This window comes from Peromyscus maniculatus, chromosome 3 (assembly GCF_049852395.1).
Source record: "Peromyscus maniculatus bairdii isolate BWxNUB_F1_BW_parent chromosome 3, HU_Pman_BW_mat_3.1, whole genome shotgun sequence".
Classification (NCBI taxonomy): domain Eukaryota; kingdom Metazoa; phylum Chordata; class Mammalia; order Rodentia; family Cricetidae; genus Peromyscus; species Peromyscus maniculatus.
Genome location: NC_134854.1, coordinates 25,067,546 through 25,084,463, shown reverse-complemented (window position 1 = coordinate 25,084,463; position 16,918 = coordinate 25,067,546). Strand labels below are relative to the sequence as shown.

General features: G+C 40.0%; 1 protein-coding gene across 6 annotated transcripts in view; it reads left to right on the top strand.

The window, feature by feature from the left end:
* Window positions 1–16,918, top strand: part of Cdk14 (cyclin dependent kinase 14) — a 557,745-nt gene that overhangs the window by 245,798 nt on the left and 295,029 nt on the right. For all 6 annotated transcript variants that reach the window (XM_076566272.1, XM_042272740.2, XM_076566274.1 and 3 more), the window contains one exon: window positions 6,811–6,905. In XM_076566272.1, coding sequence (XP_076422387.1) covers window positions 6,811–6,905 — 95 coding nt within the window. The remainder of the gene's footprint in view (window positions 1–6,810; window positions 6,906–16,918) is intronic.

Genomic DNA, 16,918 nt, shown 5'->3' with positions numbered 1-16,918 from the left:
CTCTTTGCCGGAAGCCAGCGTCCTGAGCACAGTCACTGTTATTCTCACCCCATTGCTGTGCTCGTGGAATTGCTACAGAAGTTCTTAGTGACATGTTCACATTGGGGAAGAGTTACATTCTCAACATTCATGTACTTCCTGCCTTTGAGTGGCTCAGTCTTGTGGCACATGGGAACACGGTTAGCTAGAGTGTGACAGGCCAGCTGATGGGAGATTTATAGGCTGAACTGACTGTAGTCTATAGCAGGAGCTGGCGTTTTGCCATGTGAGGATTAATTATAACTTCAGGAAAATCAGTCTTTCGAAAAGGAATGCTTGCAGCAATCCATGTGGTGTGAGGAGCAAGGCTAATTTCTTATGGGCCCTCAGTGTTCTTGAGTTAAAGGGGTGGAGCCTCCTTACTCTGATCTTACTGGTCCTTCAGTACAGAGGAGGAGGAGTAAAGACTGTCGATGCAGTTACAAGGCTTCATTTCTGTAATTGTCCTGTAGTGCACATTGATTATGCATTTAAGCATCTGAATGCTTCTTATTTTAGTCAGTCTGCTCAAAGTGAAGAATTCTCCAGAAACATTTTAAATTATGAAAGTAATGCTTCTTTGTCACAAGCAAGTCAAATGATACAGAAAAGTACACGTAGAAATTTAAATTATTTCTTTTCAGTCAGAAAATTGGTTCAGTGAGTACTTTGCTTTTTTGTAGTCAATTCTTTGCACTTTCACAGCAGCTTGGTTGATTTCAATATTAATGGTGGAAAAAGTAGCAATGCATTTGTGAAGATTTTTTAGCCACTTTGAGTCAGCTAGACTTCATTAGGTTGTACTATGCAGCATTGCTTCATATATTAACAGTTCTCACGGTTAAGCCGCACTAATAGAGGGACCTGTTCTTTGAAGTGATCCAGTAAATAGTCAGTATTGTGTGTGAGGCTGCACTGTGGGAATAACTCCTAGGTGACTGATCTTTGCAGGTAGTCAAGTGATGGATAAGTGGGTTATGGATGTTAAAGGGGTAGATGGGAGCTGCAAAGAGCAATAGTGTGTTCCACTTTTGTGTCATTGGGGAAATCAGAGAGACCGAGCGGTTGGCATGTGCAGGAGGATTGAATCTTTGCCCAGGTCCCTATAGGAAAACAAGGCTAAGAAGCAAATAAAACAGTATGTAGACTTTGGGGGCAATAGCAAATATTATTAAAATATTCCCAAACTAGCATTACCTTTTCACATTTGAAGGACATCTGTGAAGCAAAAACATTATTATGAAGCCTGTGTGGGATTTAAGTCCATGTGATGTCATATTTACGTTAACCTGTGTTTTGGATAAGCTGTGACTTCTCCCCCACATAACTCAGAGAATATGTGTCTAGAAACTGCAAAAAGCAGGTTGGGTAGATGGCTTACTACAGGAACATGAAACCTTGAGTCCAATTCCCCCAGAACCTGCATAAAAAAGAAAATCTAGCAATTTAGTGTGCCTGTGGTCCCAGTGCAAAGAGACAGAAGGGCATCTGAGGCTGGCCAGCCAGTCTGACCAAAATGGCTAACTCCTGCTTTAGTGAGAGAGCCTGTCTCAAAAAATAAGAAGAACAGAGGAAGATACTCAGTGTTGACCTTTGGACTCCACGCATCTGCATACACATTCATGTTAACTGGTACACACACACACACACACACACACACACACACACACACACACACACACACACGTATAAAAGACAAATACAGATTTGAATATATAATCACACTTTTATTAGTCTGAGGTTCTCTGTCTCTTTCTCTGTGTGTATTTATAATGTTGGATATCATTAAGGAAAGAACCAGAAATGAGTAGAACTGTGACATGTATAATTATTCTTCAAGCTTGTGTCCAGGTAGGCAGCATCCATTACAGAATGTGGGTGGAGTGTGAGGAGCCATCCACCAGTCTCCAGGGTACATGCTTGCTCTCATTCTGTGTGAATCATGTCCCCGCCACAGATACAAGTAAACAATGAGTCATCCCCCACCTATTTCCCCCAGTTCATCCTCAAGATTTTCTCATTCAAAACTATTGTAGCTTAGAAAATATTCAGAATCAACTAACAAGTCAGATAGGAACTCTTCATTGAAAGATGTGGCTTTACAGCAAACAGTTTCATCAGAGTGGAGGCTGAAAAAATTGTATCTGTTGTTTGTAGATTGAGATATGACTGGATCCTTAGGCTTTATGGACACTAATTATTATTGTCTGGGAAAAGTCAGATATCAACCTCTTTATCTCACTCACTGTCAAAGAACACACAGTAAAGATAATAGGAAATGGTAAATGCCCTATTTCTTTTCAAACATTGACATTACAGAGAATATGTGTTATGTGTCTAGGAGAATTTGACATTTTTAAATTCTAAAGATGGGTTCCTTTCCTTGTTATAAACAGTTTTTAATCCACTGGATTGAGGATTTAATCAAATGAACCTACTTTAATTATATGTATTGATTCAGATTCTATTTTTATCATGATGGGATCAAATTGTGGATAAAATTCACCCCATTTCAATCAGAGTGGAGACTGTTTGCATTCTCAAAGTGGGAGATCCTGATATGACTGACTGCTGCTATGTGTAAAGTCTACCGCTTGATGTTGGAGGTCCCTGCATCCCATAGTTACCTTTTTGAATGGACAACCTTCCATCATATTGTGATGTCAGAACCCCAAAACTATGATTTTCACCCTCAATTCTAATTCAAAATGTTTTATCATCCTTAATTATGTCATTTCAAACCTTCCTTGAGAACTGAATTTGAAATGTTGCTGGGTGGTTGGCTAAACTTTGTACAGAAAGGAAGTCGACTGTGTAACCAATGCAAATGTTTCAGAATTTCATTTGTTTGCAAACTACAAGAAAATAACACATGGTATACTTATGATATAGTTAAGTCTTCGAGGGTGTTATTTTGACAGTGTTGGTTGTAGAAAAGGACAGACTGCCTCCAGAACTCACTGCTGTGGGTCCCTGGATGGGCTTGGCACTCAAGAGACTTATTTGCCTTGGTGGCAGCAGGAACTGCAGCCTTGGGCACCTGCTACAACAGTGGCTGCTGGGTTGGCAGCCGCAAGTGGGTCGTGTCTGTCACCTGTGCTCGTGTTGGTAGAGTGCTGGCTGTTTTCCACTGGTAAATGCCATTTTTCTGTCATCACCTTTGGAAATTGTAGCTCTGTCCTTTTCCAGTTACAGACTCATTACGTTAATCTCAAAAAGAGCACTTACTTTCAAATATTGATACTTATTTAGCTGCCAGTGTGTTGAGAAAGCATACGTGAATATATTCTGGAATCTACAACCTGTCAAAATTGAGACCTATGTAAAAGATATTTCAAGGCTTTCAAACATCACATGATATTGGTCAAATGACAGAAATATTTATTTCTGTGACATTAGAGTTTTTCAAAGGAAAAAAAAAACATTTTTACCCAAGTTGAAAATTAACAGACATTTGTTGTTGCTGGAATGGTGAGGAAAGCACAGTGGTGCATCATGGGTGTGAAGGTATTATTTGGAGGAATAAGGAACGCTTTCGGAGGAAGCAGTGAAGAAAGAGAGGCAATAATGGGGGAAGTAGGGAAGAGGAAACCAAACCCGAGGTTTCTTAACACAGTGAAAGCCTCAGTTCTTTTTTAGAGTTTTACTCATACAGATGGGTCATCTCTAAACTTGACAACATAAGAGAGGATGAAAAATGAAATTGGACAAGATTACAAATAATGTAACATAATATGTTTCTGAAAGCTGCCTCACACAGTCAGGTTCCTTTTGTACATTGTGATTTCCTTAGGTCCTTCATTTGTTCCCTTTGGAGATACTCCTTCGCAGATAGGTGTTAAACACTGTCCTGGCCATCAACTTCAAATACCCTGCTGTGATTCAAGATAACAGCGTTTCCTGAAGTCAGCCTCAGAAGAAACGTGCCAAAGACCACCAGCAAATGTGCATTTGTTCTACAGATTAATAACCAAGTCCTGGCAATTTATTAAGGCTCTGATTGTAGAAAGCTGATGAGAGAGTTGAATAATTAAAAGACATATTATAAATTACTAGGATGAACAATAATGATATAGTTGGATTTCTTTTATAATTTCAAACCATTGCCGTATAACAAAAGTTTTAAAATGAACTACGAGTTCAAATTCATAAGTATATTTACATGTCGTTACTTGTTAAATCTAAAGATTGCCTTTAGTCTTAAATGTTTCTCATTCCATGAGAGAGTAGAGGAATCAGGGCTAGAGAGATGGCCCAGAAGTTGAGTATACACTTCTCCTAGAAATGAATGGCAGGTAGTAAAGGTGGGTTCCTCCTATGTGCCAGGCCTTGTGTCCAATAGGGATGCACCGAGAGGAGAAATGTCCTGTTCCTTGTGGAGCAGGAGGTTGGCAGCCTGCTCTTCCTTCATCTCCCCCACCCACCCCAAAGCACAGGTGACCTGTGCCTTCAGGATCAATGGGGAACCATAGCAGGCTTTGAGGGGCAGAGAGCAGTGCCGGGGAGGCGAAGAGAGGGTTGGGAAACTGAGAAGGGCCAGAGGAGGTGACTCTTCTGAAGCTCTGGAAAGACGGACTCTAGACTCAGTGTGCCTGACAGCACTGTCTACAGCCAAGGAAGTGGAGCTGGGAGGCAGCAGGAGTGGTCCTGGAAAACATTCCTTCTGTGCGGTTGACGTCTATAAGGAAAGGGCGGTCCGCCGTGAGTGATGCTGGACAGGAAGACGGAAGGGCGGGGCTAAGAAGGATCATGTGGGATGGAGAAGGACCCCTCACCTCTCAGCTATCGACACCCATATAAAGGGGGATGAAAGTGTCAGGAGAGAGGACTCTCAAACTAGGCCTCCAGTGCATTAAATAAGCAAGGAAAGGACAAAACACGAGAAAATAAGAATTTGCACTTCAGCTAATCATACCTACCAGAAACCCACCGTGAAACTAAAGAAAAACCATATAGAATACTGTGACATGAATTAAATATTTTTTCTTCAGCCCTTTGGATATATGAAACAATCAAACAGAAAGCCTCATTGCGTTGAAAATACTAAAGCACAGCAGAAAACAAGGAAAAAGAAAAGAAAAAATGAAATAAAGTGAGTGCTAATTGAACTCCTGAGAAATATAGGCGATAAAAAAAAATAAATAAATGAAAGCTAAATCACAAGGTGTCCAGAGGAAATTAAAACGGTAGGCAACTGTACATTTAATATCCATAATAAATGTAAGTGGCCTATCCCCATCAAGTAAAAACAAGACATTGGCAGGATGGGATTTTAAAACATATGGTCCAGTTATATGCTATTTGTAAAACTTCACCTCATTATGGTAGTATTGGTAAGATAGATGGAAAAGGACCATAAAAGATCCACCATGTAAATAATCACTTTCAAACTGGATGAGCCATATAAGGTTAATGGTGGAGCAGTAAATACTTCCAATAACAAAGGAATATACAGCCATAAAAGGGTTTAATTCACAAAAATCAAAGCATGATAAAAGTGTGTGCAATGAACATCAGCACTTCAAGAGCTTAGGGAAGCCGGGCTGCTGAGTTGTTGCATTAGATAAAGGGCATATGCCCTCAAGCCTGGCATCATGAGGTCAGCACCTGGGAACCATGCGCTGGAAAGAGAACTGACTCCTGCAGGAAGACATCCCACCTACACATAAATGCATGTGTACCTGTGCATACACACTGGTTTGTTGTCCATTGCTGGGGTGAACATTATGCCCAGAAGCACATTCTGTGGGAAGGGCTTTCTTCCATCTTATGGGTATAGTCCATAACAGGTGCAAGTCAGAGATTCTTGTCCCTGGCGTCTGTTTGTCCAGCTTTCTTATTGAGCCCAGCAACACCTGTGTAGGGATGCCACCACGGGCGCGGGGGTTGGGGGGGCTCCTCTATTGGTTAGCAATCAAGAAAATGCTCCACAGACATGCCCACAGTCCAGTTTGATTAAAGAGACCCCCTAATTGAGATCCCTCAGATAACTGTGGGCTCTGTCAGGTTGACAGCTGAAGCTAATTAGGACATAAACACCCAAAGTAAATAAGTGTAAAAAAAAATAAAATATAAGAAGCAAAAGGAAGAGAACACCTAGAGATCCCAAAAGATACTTTGATTATGCCACCATTGTAGTTGGGGACATTAACATTACACTCTCAGTAATTGTTAGAACTATTATTCTATTCAGAAAGTCAATAAGGATTTCGAAAAACTTAATTATATTGTGAAGTAATATGGTTTAGTTGATATTTACAGGACTTCCTATCCAGTACTAGTAGAATCATGGAACATATGTTATGATAAACCATGATGATAGTAAATAATCCTCATTTAAAACAAACTTCAAACATTTAAAAGAATTGAGGGCTGGTGAGATGGCGCAGTGGGCAGAAGCAAGTCTGATGGCTGAATTCTGTCCTGCAACCTACTTGGAGAGGGCCGATTCCTGCAGATTGTCCTTGGACCTCCACACTTGTGCTGGATACATACATGCACTCACATACTCAAATACATTTTACTTCTTTCCATTGGAAAGAATCTACACCACAGTAGGCATGTACTCTGCACTCGGTGGAACCTATCCAGAGACTACTGATGACAGACAGTTGAAGTAGTTGATAGTGAATAAATGAAAATCGTGTTCTTCCACCCATTATTCTGAATTGCTATTGGCTGAGAACGTGGGAAATGGATATCTTTCATCTGACAATGACCACATGGATAATGCAACATGCCGTTTGGTGGGAACTGATGGTAAATTGTTTCTCTGTCCACTTTGTTTTACAGCTTCTCTATTGAAAGGATTAAAGCACGCAAACATTGTGCTGCTCCATGACATCATCCACACCAAGGAGACACTGACGCTTGTCTTTGAATATGTGGTAAGTGAAATGAATAAGATTTCAGGCTAGCTAAATAGGAATAGAATACAGTGGGCTGGAGAGATGGCTCAGAGGTTAAGAGTACCGACTGCTCTTCCAGAGGTTCTGAGTTCAATTCCCAGCAGCCACATGGTGGCTCACAACTATCTGTAATGAGATCTGGCACCCTTTTCTGTATACATAATAAATAAATCTTTTTTTAAAAAAGGAATAAAATACAGTGATAGGAGTTGATTTCTAAAGTGCTATACCGAAATGAGTGATTTTTCTGAGTATATGCAGTATTGCTTTGCATAAAATAATGGCCCTGTGAGAGGTTTTTTTTTTTTTAAATATGTCTCTTAAATAACATCCAGAAAAATGTTAAGCTCCACTTTGTTAGGTATATGATTTATTTGTAGACTATTTGTTACCAGTGTGCTTAAGTTGTGATTTTTAGGCATATCAAAAAGGATGGTCACTATCAAAGGAATTCAGAGGCAACACAATATATTTTCCTTGGGATTTCCAAGTTTTCCTCCCCACTTATTTTGGCCATGAACCAAAGCTTCCAATTTGTGTCGCATACCATGTAACAATCTTCTGTGCTGAGGGTGGCACTGCTGGAAGACCTGAACTTGAGCTGGTGATTAATCTTTCTTCATTTTCCTCACTAAAACATATGGTGTTTGTGTAGCACCGTCTCAGCATTTAACTGTGGAATCATGAAATGTAACCATGATAATTAGCATCCCAGTCTTCACAGATGGATCTGAGAACATGTAATTTATAAGATACAAATGACGGCGGTGCCGACTTTCTAGTGTGAAGAATAGCTACCGGGATTTTGAGGATCAAGTAAGGTCTCATTTTTATAATTACCACACTAGGTTTTTTTTTTTTATTGAAATAATTCCATTTTTTCCTTAAAAGTATAAAAGAATGAATATTTGAAGCATTTTTGTCTTCTTAATGTCTGCCTGTGTCTGTTTATCATTTGAAAATTGTTGTCTCATGAAGAAGCTATTCATCTTGTCTATTTACATATAAATGATAGATGTATTTGAATAATATGGTAATGTGGCTGCAAGGACAGCTACTACTAGCGAGTTGCATAGATTACAGAATGGAAGCAGATTCACACATCAATGCAAATATAATTTCTTTTGTTTCCTCCATGATTTGGAGTCAATAACGTATTGAGCTGACTTAGGCTTGGAATTTTCCATTCATGTTTTCTAGTATGTCTGATTTACATATTTCAATAAAACCTAGATTTTTCTATTTTTATTCACTATTTCCCATAATGCTTTAGAGAAAGAGTATTTAATGATGTACTTATTCTCTCCCTCAAATTGGGCAATTAAACTAGAAGAAAAAAAGCAATGTTTGGAACACCTAAATTAACACACTTCATGTTTATTTCCCTGTACAGTTCACTGGTGTGTAGTTAAACACACATATATGTATATGTTAATTAAATTAATATGTACATATATGCATAGATGCACACATAAACATGTGGCTTTTTGGTATGTTCTGAAATCAATATTAAACATTGCAGTTGAAACAGTCCCAAGCTTTATAATATTACCATTAAAATATAAATATTTTATACCATTAAAATACCATATAAAATCATTTATAATGATTTTAAAGTTGATATAAACTTATTTTCTAATCAGCATTAATTCTGTTGCTCCATGTCACTAATAGTATTTCTTGTTGGTCCTGGCGGCACAGATTCCCAATTTCTCAGGAGACTGAAGCAGGAGAGTTGTAATTACCTGGCATGTCTGCACAAGAGAGCAAATTAAAGGCCAGCCTGGTCAACTTAGCAAGACCCTGGGTCCAGAGGGAGTGATATGGAGAAATGCAGCTCTGGGGCAGAGGACTGTGTCCATTACTGCGCTGTTGCTATGATAGTATACGATAACCAAAGCAATGTATGGAAGGGTTTATTTTGACTTAGGATTCCAGAAAGGGTGAGTCCATCCCGGGGTGAAGCAAGAAAGTTTGACAGTTTTTGAGACACAAGTGTGTCTTTGCTTTAACAGTAGAATTCCATTTTTAGTTGGGGAGGCATGGCAGCAAGCCACAAGCATAGCGGCAGGAGCACGAAGCTGAGGGCTCAGACCATGAACTGCAAGCCCAAAGGTGAAGCAAAACTGGAGTCCTGAGACCGTGAACTCCCACAGCCTGTCATTAGTGATGGACGTCCTCCAGCCAGGCCGAAGTGTTCCATAACCTCTCCAATCAGCACCACCAGCCAGGGTCCACATGTTCCAGTCTGTGAGCCTGTGGGGGGCATTTGTCATTCAGACTACTTCAAATTCATGCTTCCTCAGTAAAAGACCTTGGACTCAATCTCCACTACCACCTAAACAAACATACAAAAACCAGAAGAAAACAAAACTTTTTTGAAAGGATGTTAAGTTATGCAATGTAGGAAAAATCAATATGCCATGCTCTTAAAATCCTAAATATAAAGGTAAAGAAAGACAGTTTGACAACTTTTGGACACTATTCTATCTTTGTAACATAGATGTTAGAATTGTTTTCAGTGGCTCTCTGAGGTCCTCCTATGAGCCTCACTATGCACATATAATGTATTTTGCCCTTGTCTTTGACAGAGAACTCTAATCCTTGCTCTTTTGTATTATTCCCACAAATGACATTTTAGGTTTCTGAAAGCCTTGTGAGGGCCAGAATAATGAAATAAGTGACTAATTGTTAGTGATATGGAAAAATGCTCAAGGAAATGGCTTTGGAGATAATTAGCACTGGAATTCAGTGGATAATAGAACTCTGTTGATCCTCTCAAGTACCATGAAAAGTTTCTAAATCATTCTGAAACTGAGTTTCTTACTTACTGCCAAGGTGTGCATATGGAATGCTCTGGAAACGTCAAGGCTAGGGCTTGTTGGCCACAGGCTTCCCAGATGGTTTCTATCTCAGTAGCAGGTCACATGGGCCTCTGAGATGTGTGCTTCTGGAACTGCCTTCATCCAGGAGATGAGAGATGTACAGGGGAAGGATAAGCAGGCTTGGAAAGGAAGCTGCTTCTTAATGGTCTAAGATACCGGTGTAGCTCTCCATATTTCAGGTGTGGGTTTAAACTTGAAAGAGAGAGATGATAGCATTTAGAATCATTGACTCCAGAATACTTGTAGCTATGATAATGCTAGCAAAATTGTTCTTTTACTTTAACAGAAAGCTTAAGCAATTTAGTTTTTTATGCTCATTTGTTGTTGTCAAAGACAAATGGATGCCACATTGTGTTTAACAGTATGATGAAAAATGTGAGACATATTCCATAAGTGGAAATAAGAATATTAATAGTAAACATGATTATATAAATGTATGTTGCCATTAATTTCATAACTATTGTGTTTTGCTTTAAATTACAAAAGAGCAAGCCATCTGGAGCATCATTTTTCATTGCATATTTAATAATAGTGTACAAAAAGAAGCAAAAGCCAGGCATGGTGGAAAATGCCTTTAACCCCAGCGCTCAGGAAGCAGAGGCAGGCAGAGTTCTCTATCAGCTCAAAGTCACTTGGTCTACATAGAGAGTTCCAGGCCAGCTAAGGCCACTTAGTAAGATCCTGTTAAAAATAAATAAATAAATCACAAAATTGAATGAGGTTACCAGACATGGACAAAGTTTCTATTTTACAAGATATATAGGTTATAGAGGTTAGTGTACAACATGGTGCCTAAAGTTATCAATATAATATTGTTGGCATATAGCGTTTGATAGGAAACCAGATATTACCTCAACTATTCTTGCCACCAAAACATGAATAAACATGAGCAAATGATGCAAGGATGTAGGAGATGGCCATGTCTATTACCTTTGTTGCCTTTTTGTGGTGATGGTAACATGGGTATGTACAGGTGTCCTGAGTCCTCAAAATGTGTGTGTGTGTGTGTGTGTGTGTGTGTGTGTGTGTGTGTGTGTGTAAATGTTAGTATATGAATTACTGCTCAGAAAGCTGCCAATGAAAGGAGAAAAGCCAGGAAATTCATAATGAATCACAATAAAATAGATGTGGTCATTTTATTTCTCCTACTATGATGTAAACCATTGAAATAATCCAAACTATTATGGAACATACTTTAAAACTTAAAAATGTAAGATTTCTCCTCACGAGAAAAAGACAATGTAACCAAAAATCATATAAGATGATTGCAAGATCACCAAAAACACCATGATATGTTTTCATAACTCTATTAATTTTATAAAACACTCCCATAAGTGTTGTCCACTTAAATTGTGAGATTTTGATAGTTGTTACTTTAACATCCTAAGTCTTAGAATAGTTTTTCCTGCATTAGTCATTAACTAGGGCTTGGGTGTAAACTGATGTAGACTGCAGATTAGAGATCCATGAGTGAAAACTAGGACATAGCCCACTTCAATGCTCACGGTGCTGAGGACATGCCCTTGTATGAAATTCATCCTGATTTCTAAGTGAGCCAAGTTGAGGCAGTGACTACCTCTCTAGCGTAGATGTTACCAACCATCCTGTTAAATAAAAACACAGAACCAATGCAAAGAAGAAAGCCAAGAGATCAGAGCTAAGAGCCTTACCGCCTGCTGCAGCTAGCCTCTTAAGCCAAGAGACCTCTCCGAAAGGGACCTACTTCCTGTGTGTTTGTCTTTATATAGTCTTTCTGTTCTGCCTTCTCATTGGTTGAAAACCCCACATGACTGCCTCATCACTGCTTGTATGTACAGCCCTCCAGGTTTTTTTATGGTATTGAGATTAAAGGTGAGTGTCTCCAATGCTGGCTGTATCCTTGACCACACAGAGATCTACCTAGCTCTTCTACCAAATGCTGGGATTAAAGGCATGCGCCATGAACGCCCAGTTCTGCTATGGCTTGCTATTAGCTCTGACCCCCAAGCAACTTTATTTATTAACATACAAATAAAATCACATTTCAGTACAAATAAAATACCACCATACTCTAATGCAGACTACCTGGTACATCAGAAATCTGATGAAATGTTTTTGTGTACGTACGTACGTACACACACACACACACACACACACACACACACACACACAGGGAGAGAGGGAGAGAGACAGAGACAGAAAGAGAGACAAAGAGAGAGACAGAGAAAGACAGAGAGAGGAGAGAAAATTTTTATCACTAACTCATAAGTCATCATTTAACTCATATTTCATTTTTCTACCTAGTTGATCTACATTCCAGCGGTATTTCCTATATTTAAACTTTTTTTCCTATCAAAGCAAATGTGCTTCTAAGTAGAAAACAGAGAATGAGTGTGATGCTTGAGCAGTTAGAGCAGCTACAGACAATGCATGGCTACAGCTCCATAGCTGTGTCCGGGGAATTAAAGAAACTCTCTGTTCAGAATGAACATGCCAGTCAGAGTTCCCTATTGCAAAACAGAACTTCTCCTTGCCTACTCAGACAGGCAGGGCTTGTAGGGGGTATTGTGGATAGCAACCCTGATGATTGGACTTTAAAAACAAGAAAGATGTCAGGTGACTCTGGCCAGTCAGAACCAGAGCAAGAATTATGGCAGGGAGGTCTGCACTGAGCACCTGCTGCCACCAGAAGTGTTAAAAACAGACTCATCACTCAATTGCTTGCATGGCTTCCCTGGGTTAATAGATATCACTGCTTTGCTAATGATGTCAAAATAACCTCTGCAGCCTCATTGCTTCTCTGGGTTGTTTTCATCCAATAATGAGCCAGAATTGTTTCTATAGAGTTGGCTGAAATGAAGTCACATGTCATGTTTTGACTGTACAGGACCCCACAGGACTGTGTCCAGTGTTTTGTAACGGTGGACAGGTCCTGTTTCTCATCAAGATTCACAGTATAGGCTGATCATAGTGGTGCATGCTTTTAATTTCAGCACTCATGGTGACATAGAGATCTTCCTGAGTTCCAGCCAGTCAGTGCTATATACTGAAACCCCATCTAAAAAAGTAAATAAGTAAATTTACAAAGCACAGCAGTGGTTTTTCCAGAGCACAGAGTGTATTCCAATATAGAACATGCTTCCCCTGGCTCCCTGAACCATCTCATAAGCAGACACTAGTTTTACTTTATCACGCAGTTACAGATAAGAATATGAGGTGAACACAGGTGACATACTTACATATCCTCCCTTTATGACCTCTGAGTGATCATCTAAATTGTAGATAGTTGAGATTGAATCTAGTTTTTAAAATATGCCTTAAAATAGGTCTCTGCATCTATAGATATACAGGATAATAAGACCATTGGCAGAATTCCAAACTGTATTTTGACATTGTCTTGATCATCTTCATTCTCATTATGTATTATTTGATTGTCCTAGGATTTGATTTGATTGTTCTGAGAGCTCTAATGAGATCTGAACAAATAGAATGGCCATAAATCCTGCTTGTCAGATCACCATGCTTTTCTGTTTATGCATCTTCAACAGCTTTCCCCAAACCTATTGATTAATGCTTTGGCATGATTGAGGAGAGGGAACTGGACTATCCTTGACCTCATTCGCCTTATGTCTGAGTTAGAGATTCTGATAAAGAAGTGGTAATGATGTGCCTGACCAATCTGTGTCTGTCATAGGTAGTATCTGTAATTAACAAAATGATGCGATCGAGGGTCAGAAAGTAGTCTGATGAAATTATGAGTCTATCTTTCAAGGTAAATTCTGTGTAAAACAGTATACTTGGCTATTTCCTAAAGGACAGTTTGGCTTTATGTAGAAAAAGACAGTGCAAGCACATTTACTTACAAATGATTCATGTAAAACAAGCGTGGTAATTTCTTTGCTCCAGTGTGAGCTGGCACCGAGATGTGACAGCAGACGATAGCCAGTGTAGGCTGGGTGTGTTGACAGGACCTGGAGCAAAGCAGAGTTGACACAGGTCGGCTAATGAGATGACAAGGCAGCAGCAGTAAGAGTGCCTGTGCTCTAGAGAGGCTACGGAAGCCAAGTATTGGACTTCCAGGAGGCCCGTTATAGCTTCATTTTGGAAAGAACATTCCTGTGCTCTGTTTCTAGTAAACTAAAATTGTTGTTTTAGAGTGTAAGGGACACTTTATCACTAAATGTGTTCATTCAACAGGATGAATGGAATCATATCTGAAATTTAGTGTAGGTTGGGTGTGTGTGTGTCCCTAACCTGTCCTGTATGCATTGCACTAAAATATTATTTGAGTGTCTTAGTACATGGAAGTCATGGTCCCTACTGGAACCTTGGAGTACTCATAAGATCCCTCTGTTTTGCTGATAAAGAAAAACCAGGTTCATTCATGTACTTCCTGCGCTTTCCAGTAGCTGTTTCCTGTCATCTTTCGAGTCTGTGGTATGATAGACAGGTTCTGCTTGCCATCAAGATTCATGAAGCATGTTGGTTGCAGTGTTAACCCAGGCTTCTCCAAGTTAGTGAGCAAAGGACCAAGTTTCACAACTTTTATGTAAACTTGTCTCATTTGGCACCATTTTTCATAAACTAAATTTTTTATGGTCCTTCACTTGAGCATTGATTGATTGATTTGTCCTGTAGCATAAATGGGCTGTCTTGACAGACCCTTCTCTTTTGAGTCTAGAGGTACAAATACACAGCCCTTACTCACCCTAGCATGATGGTACACACTCCGAGCACTTGGGAGGATGACACAAGAGCATCACAGATTGAAGGCCACTATGGACTCTGTGGTGAGAGCCTCTAAACAACAACAAAACCCATACAGAGTAAACCAAATGCATGTTTGTGTCTGTAGTAAGCCTGGTGATCTTACGCTAGGCAACGTAGGTCCACAAGCTATTTGAGTTTACAATTGCAGCCACACTTCTACATGTGTGGTGGGACTATGGCATTTTGGCAACTTGGTGAAAACAGTTGACAGCCTGGCTTGGACTCAAAGACTTTCCTTTATAAAAGATTGTAAGGAAGTTTTTATTTTATATATGGAGAACTAGTTATGCTAGTGATTACATATTCTGAATGGGAAAGCTGTCACTCAGAAGGGAGTACCAAATGCGGAAGAACAGATTTGGGCATTGTGGCTGGTCGACTGCAGGCGGTGTGAGATGCAAGGATTGGGAACCACAAGGAGAAATTGAAGAAATGAAAAGGCATCAAGCTAGCTTTCAATCAGTGCTCTCTGATGAACTCCCTATTTTCTCTAATTGGTAAAACAAAGTCAATTAACTTCTATTCTTTCGTTCCCCCGGTGACTTTTCTCATCTAATAACTCATTGTAGTTTTTCTTTCAGTCATTATCAGCTGTGTGTTCACTGTTGTGCTGGATGTTGGGATTGTAGTGCTTTTTCTTTGTTCTTGTGTGACACTTATGTTCTACACTGTGGTGTCCTTTCATGTGGTTGCCAGCTGTATTGCATGCCCCCAATCCTAATTCAGGATCTTAGGTTCAATGATCTAAGATGGAAGTGAATCTATGATTATCTACAAACAGTTATATACATATTCCACCATATTTCAGACCATTTTGTTTGAATACATTCTGTCTCTGTAGATTTGTTTCGCTTTCATTTTGAATTCTCATTTTATAATTCTGTTATTTAAACCACAGGCATTTAGTAGTGGAGAAATCACAGGGATGATAAGAGCTATATTAAAAAAAAAAAAAGAGGGTTTCTTGGGAAAGAAAGGAAAACAGTTTTAATTTTCTTTTCCTTACCAGAAATACTGTTATCTTTCTTTTTTATTAAGAGATTTTCTATTGATTTTACATATCAACCACGGATTCCCCTGTCCTCCCTCCTCTCATCCCCCAGCCTTCCCCCCCAACTCACCCCCCACTCCCACCTCCTCCAAGGCAAGGTCTCCCCTGGGGAGTCAGCAGAGCGTGATATATTCAGATGAGGCAGGTCCAGTCCCCTCCTCCCTGTACCAAGCCTGAACAAAGTGTCTTAGCATAGGCTCTAGGTTCCAAAATGCCAGCTCATACACTAAGGACAGATCCCGGTCTCACTGCCTGGGGTCCCCCTAAACAGTTCAAGCTAAACAACTGTCTCACTTGTCCAGAGGACCTAGTCCAGTGCCATGGGAGCTCCTCAGCTATTGGTTCACAGTTCATGTGTTTCCACTAGTTTGGCCAGTTGTTGAGTACATTTTCCAATCATGGTCTCAATATCTCTTGCTCATATGAGCCCTCCTCTCTTCGATTGGACTCCTGGAACTCCGCCCGGGGCTTTGCCGTGGATCTCTGCATCAGCTTCCATCAGTCACTGGATGAGGGTTCTATCATGACAGTTAGGGTGTTCGGCCATCCGATCACCCAAGTAGGTCAACTCAGGCACCCTCTCGACCATTGCCAATAGTCTATAGTGGAGTCATCTCTATGGATTCCTGGACACCTCTCTAGCACTCTGCTTCTTCCTATTTCCGTGGTGTCTTCATTTATCATGGTATCTCTTTCCTTATTTTTCCATCCTGTTCCTGATCCAGCTAGGACCTCCCACTCCCCTAAGCGCTCTTTACCCCAACCCTTGCCCTCCACTACCCAGTTTGCTCATGCAGATCTCATCCATTTTTCTGTCGCTGTGCGATCCCTGTATCTTTCCAAGGGTCCTTTTTACTAGCTGGCCTCCCTGAAGCTGTGAGTTGCAGTCTGGTTATCCTTTGCTTTACATCTAGTATCCGCTTATGAGTGAGTACATACCATGTTTGTCTTTCTGAGTCTGGGTTACCTCACTCAGGATGTCATTGTTTTTCTCTGCTGAGTAGTACTCCATTGTGTATATGTACCACATTCTCTTTATCCATTCCTCAGCTGAAGGGCATCTAGGTTTTTTCCAGGTTCTGGCTGTTACAAATAATTCTGCTATGAACATAGTTGAGCATGTGTCCTTGTCGTATGATTGATCATTCCTGGGTATATGCCCAAGAGTGGTATAGCTGTGTCTTGAGGGAGATTAATTCCAAATTTTCTGAGAAAGTGCCATACTGATTTCCAAAGTGGCTGTACAAGTTTGCATTCCCACCAACAGTATAGGAGTGTTCCTCTTGCTCTACATCCTCTCCAACATA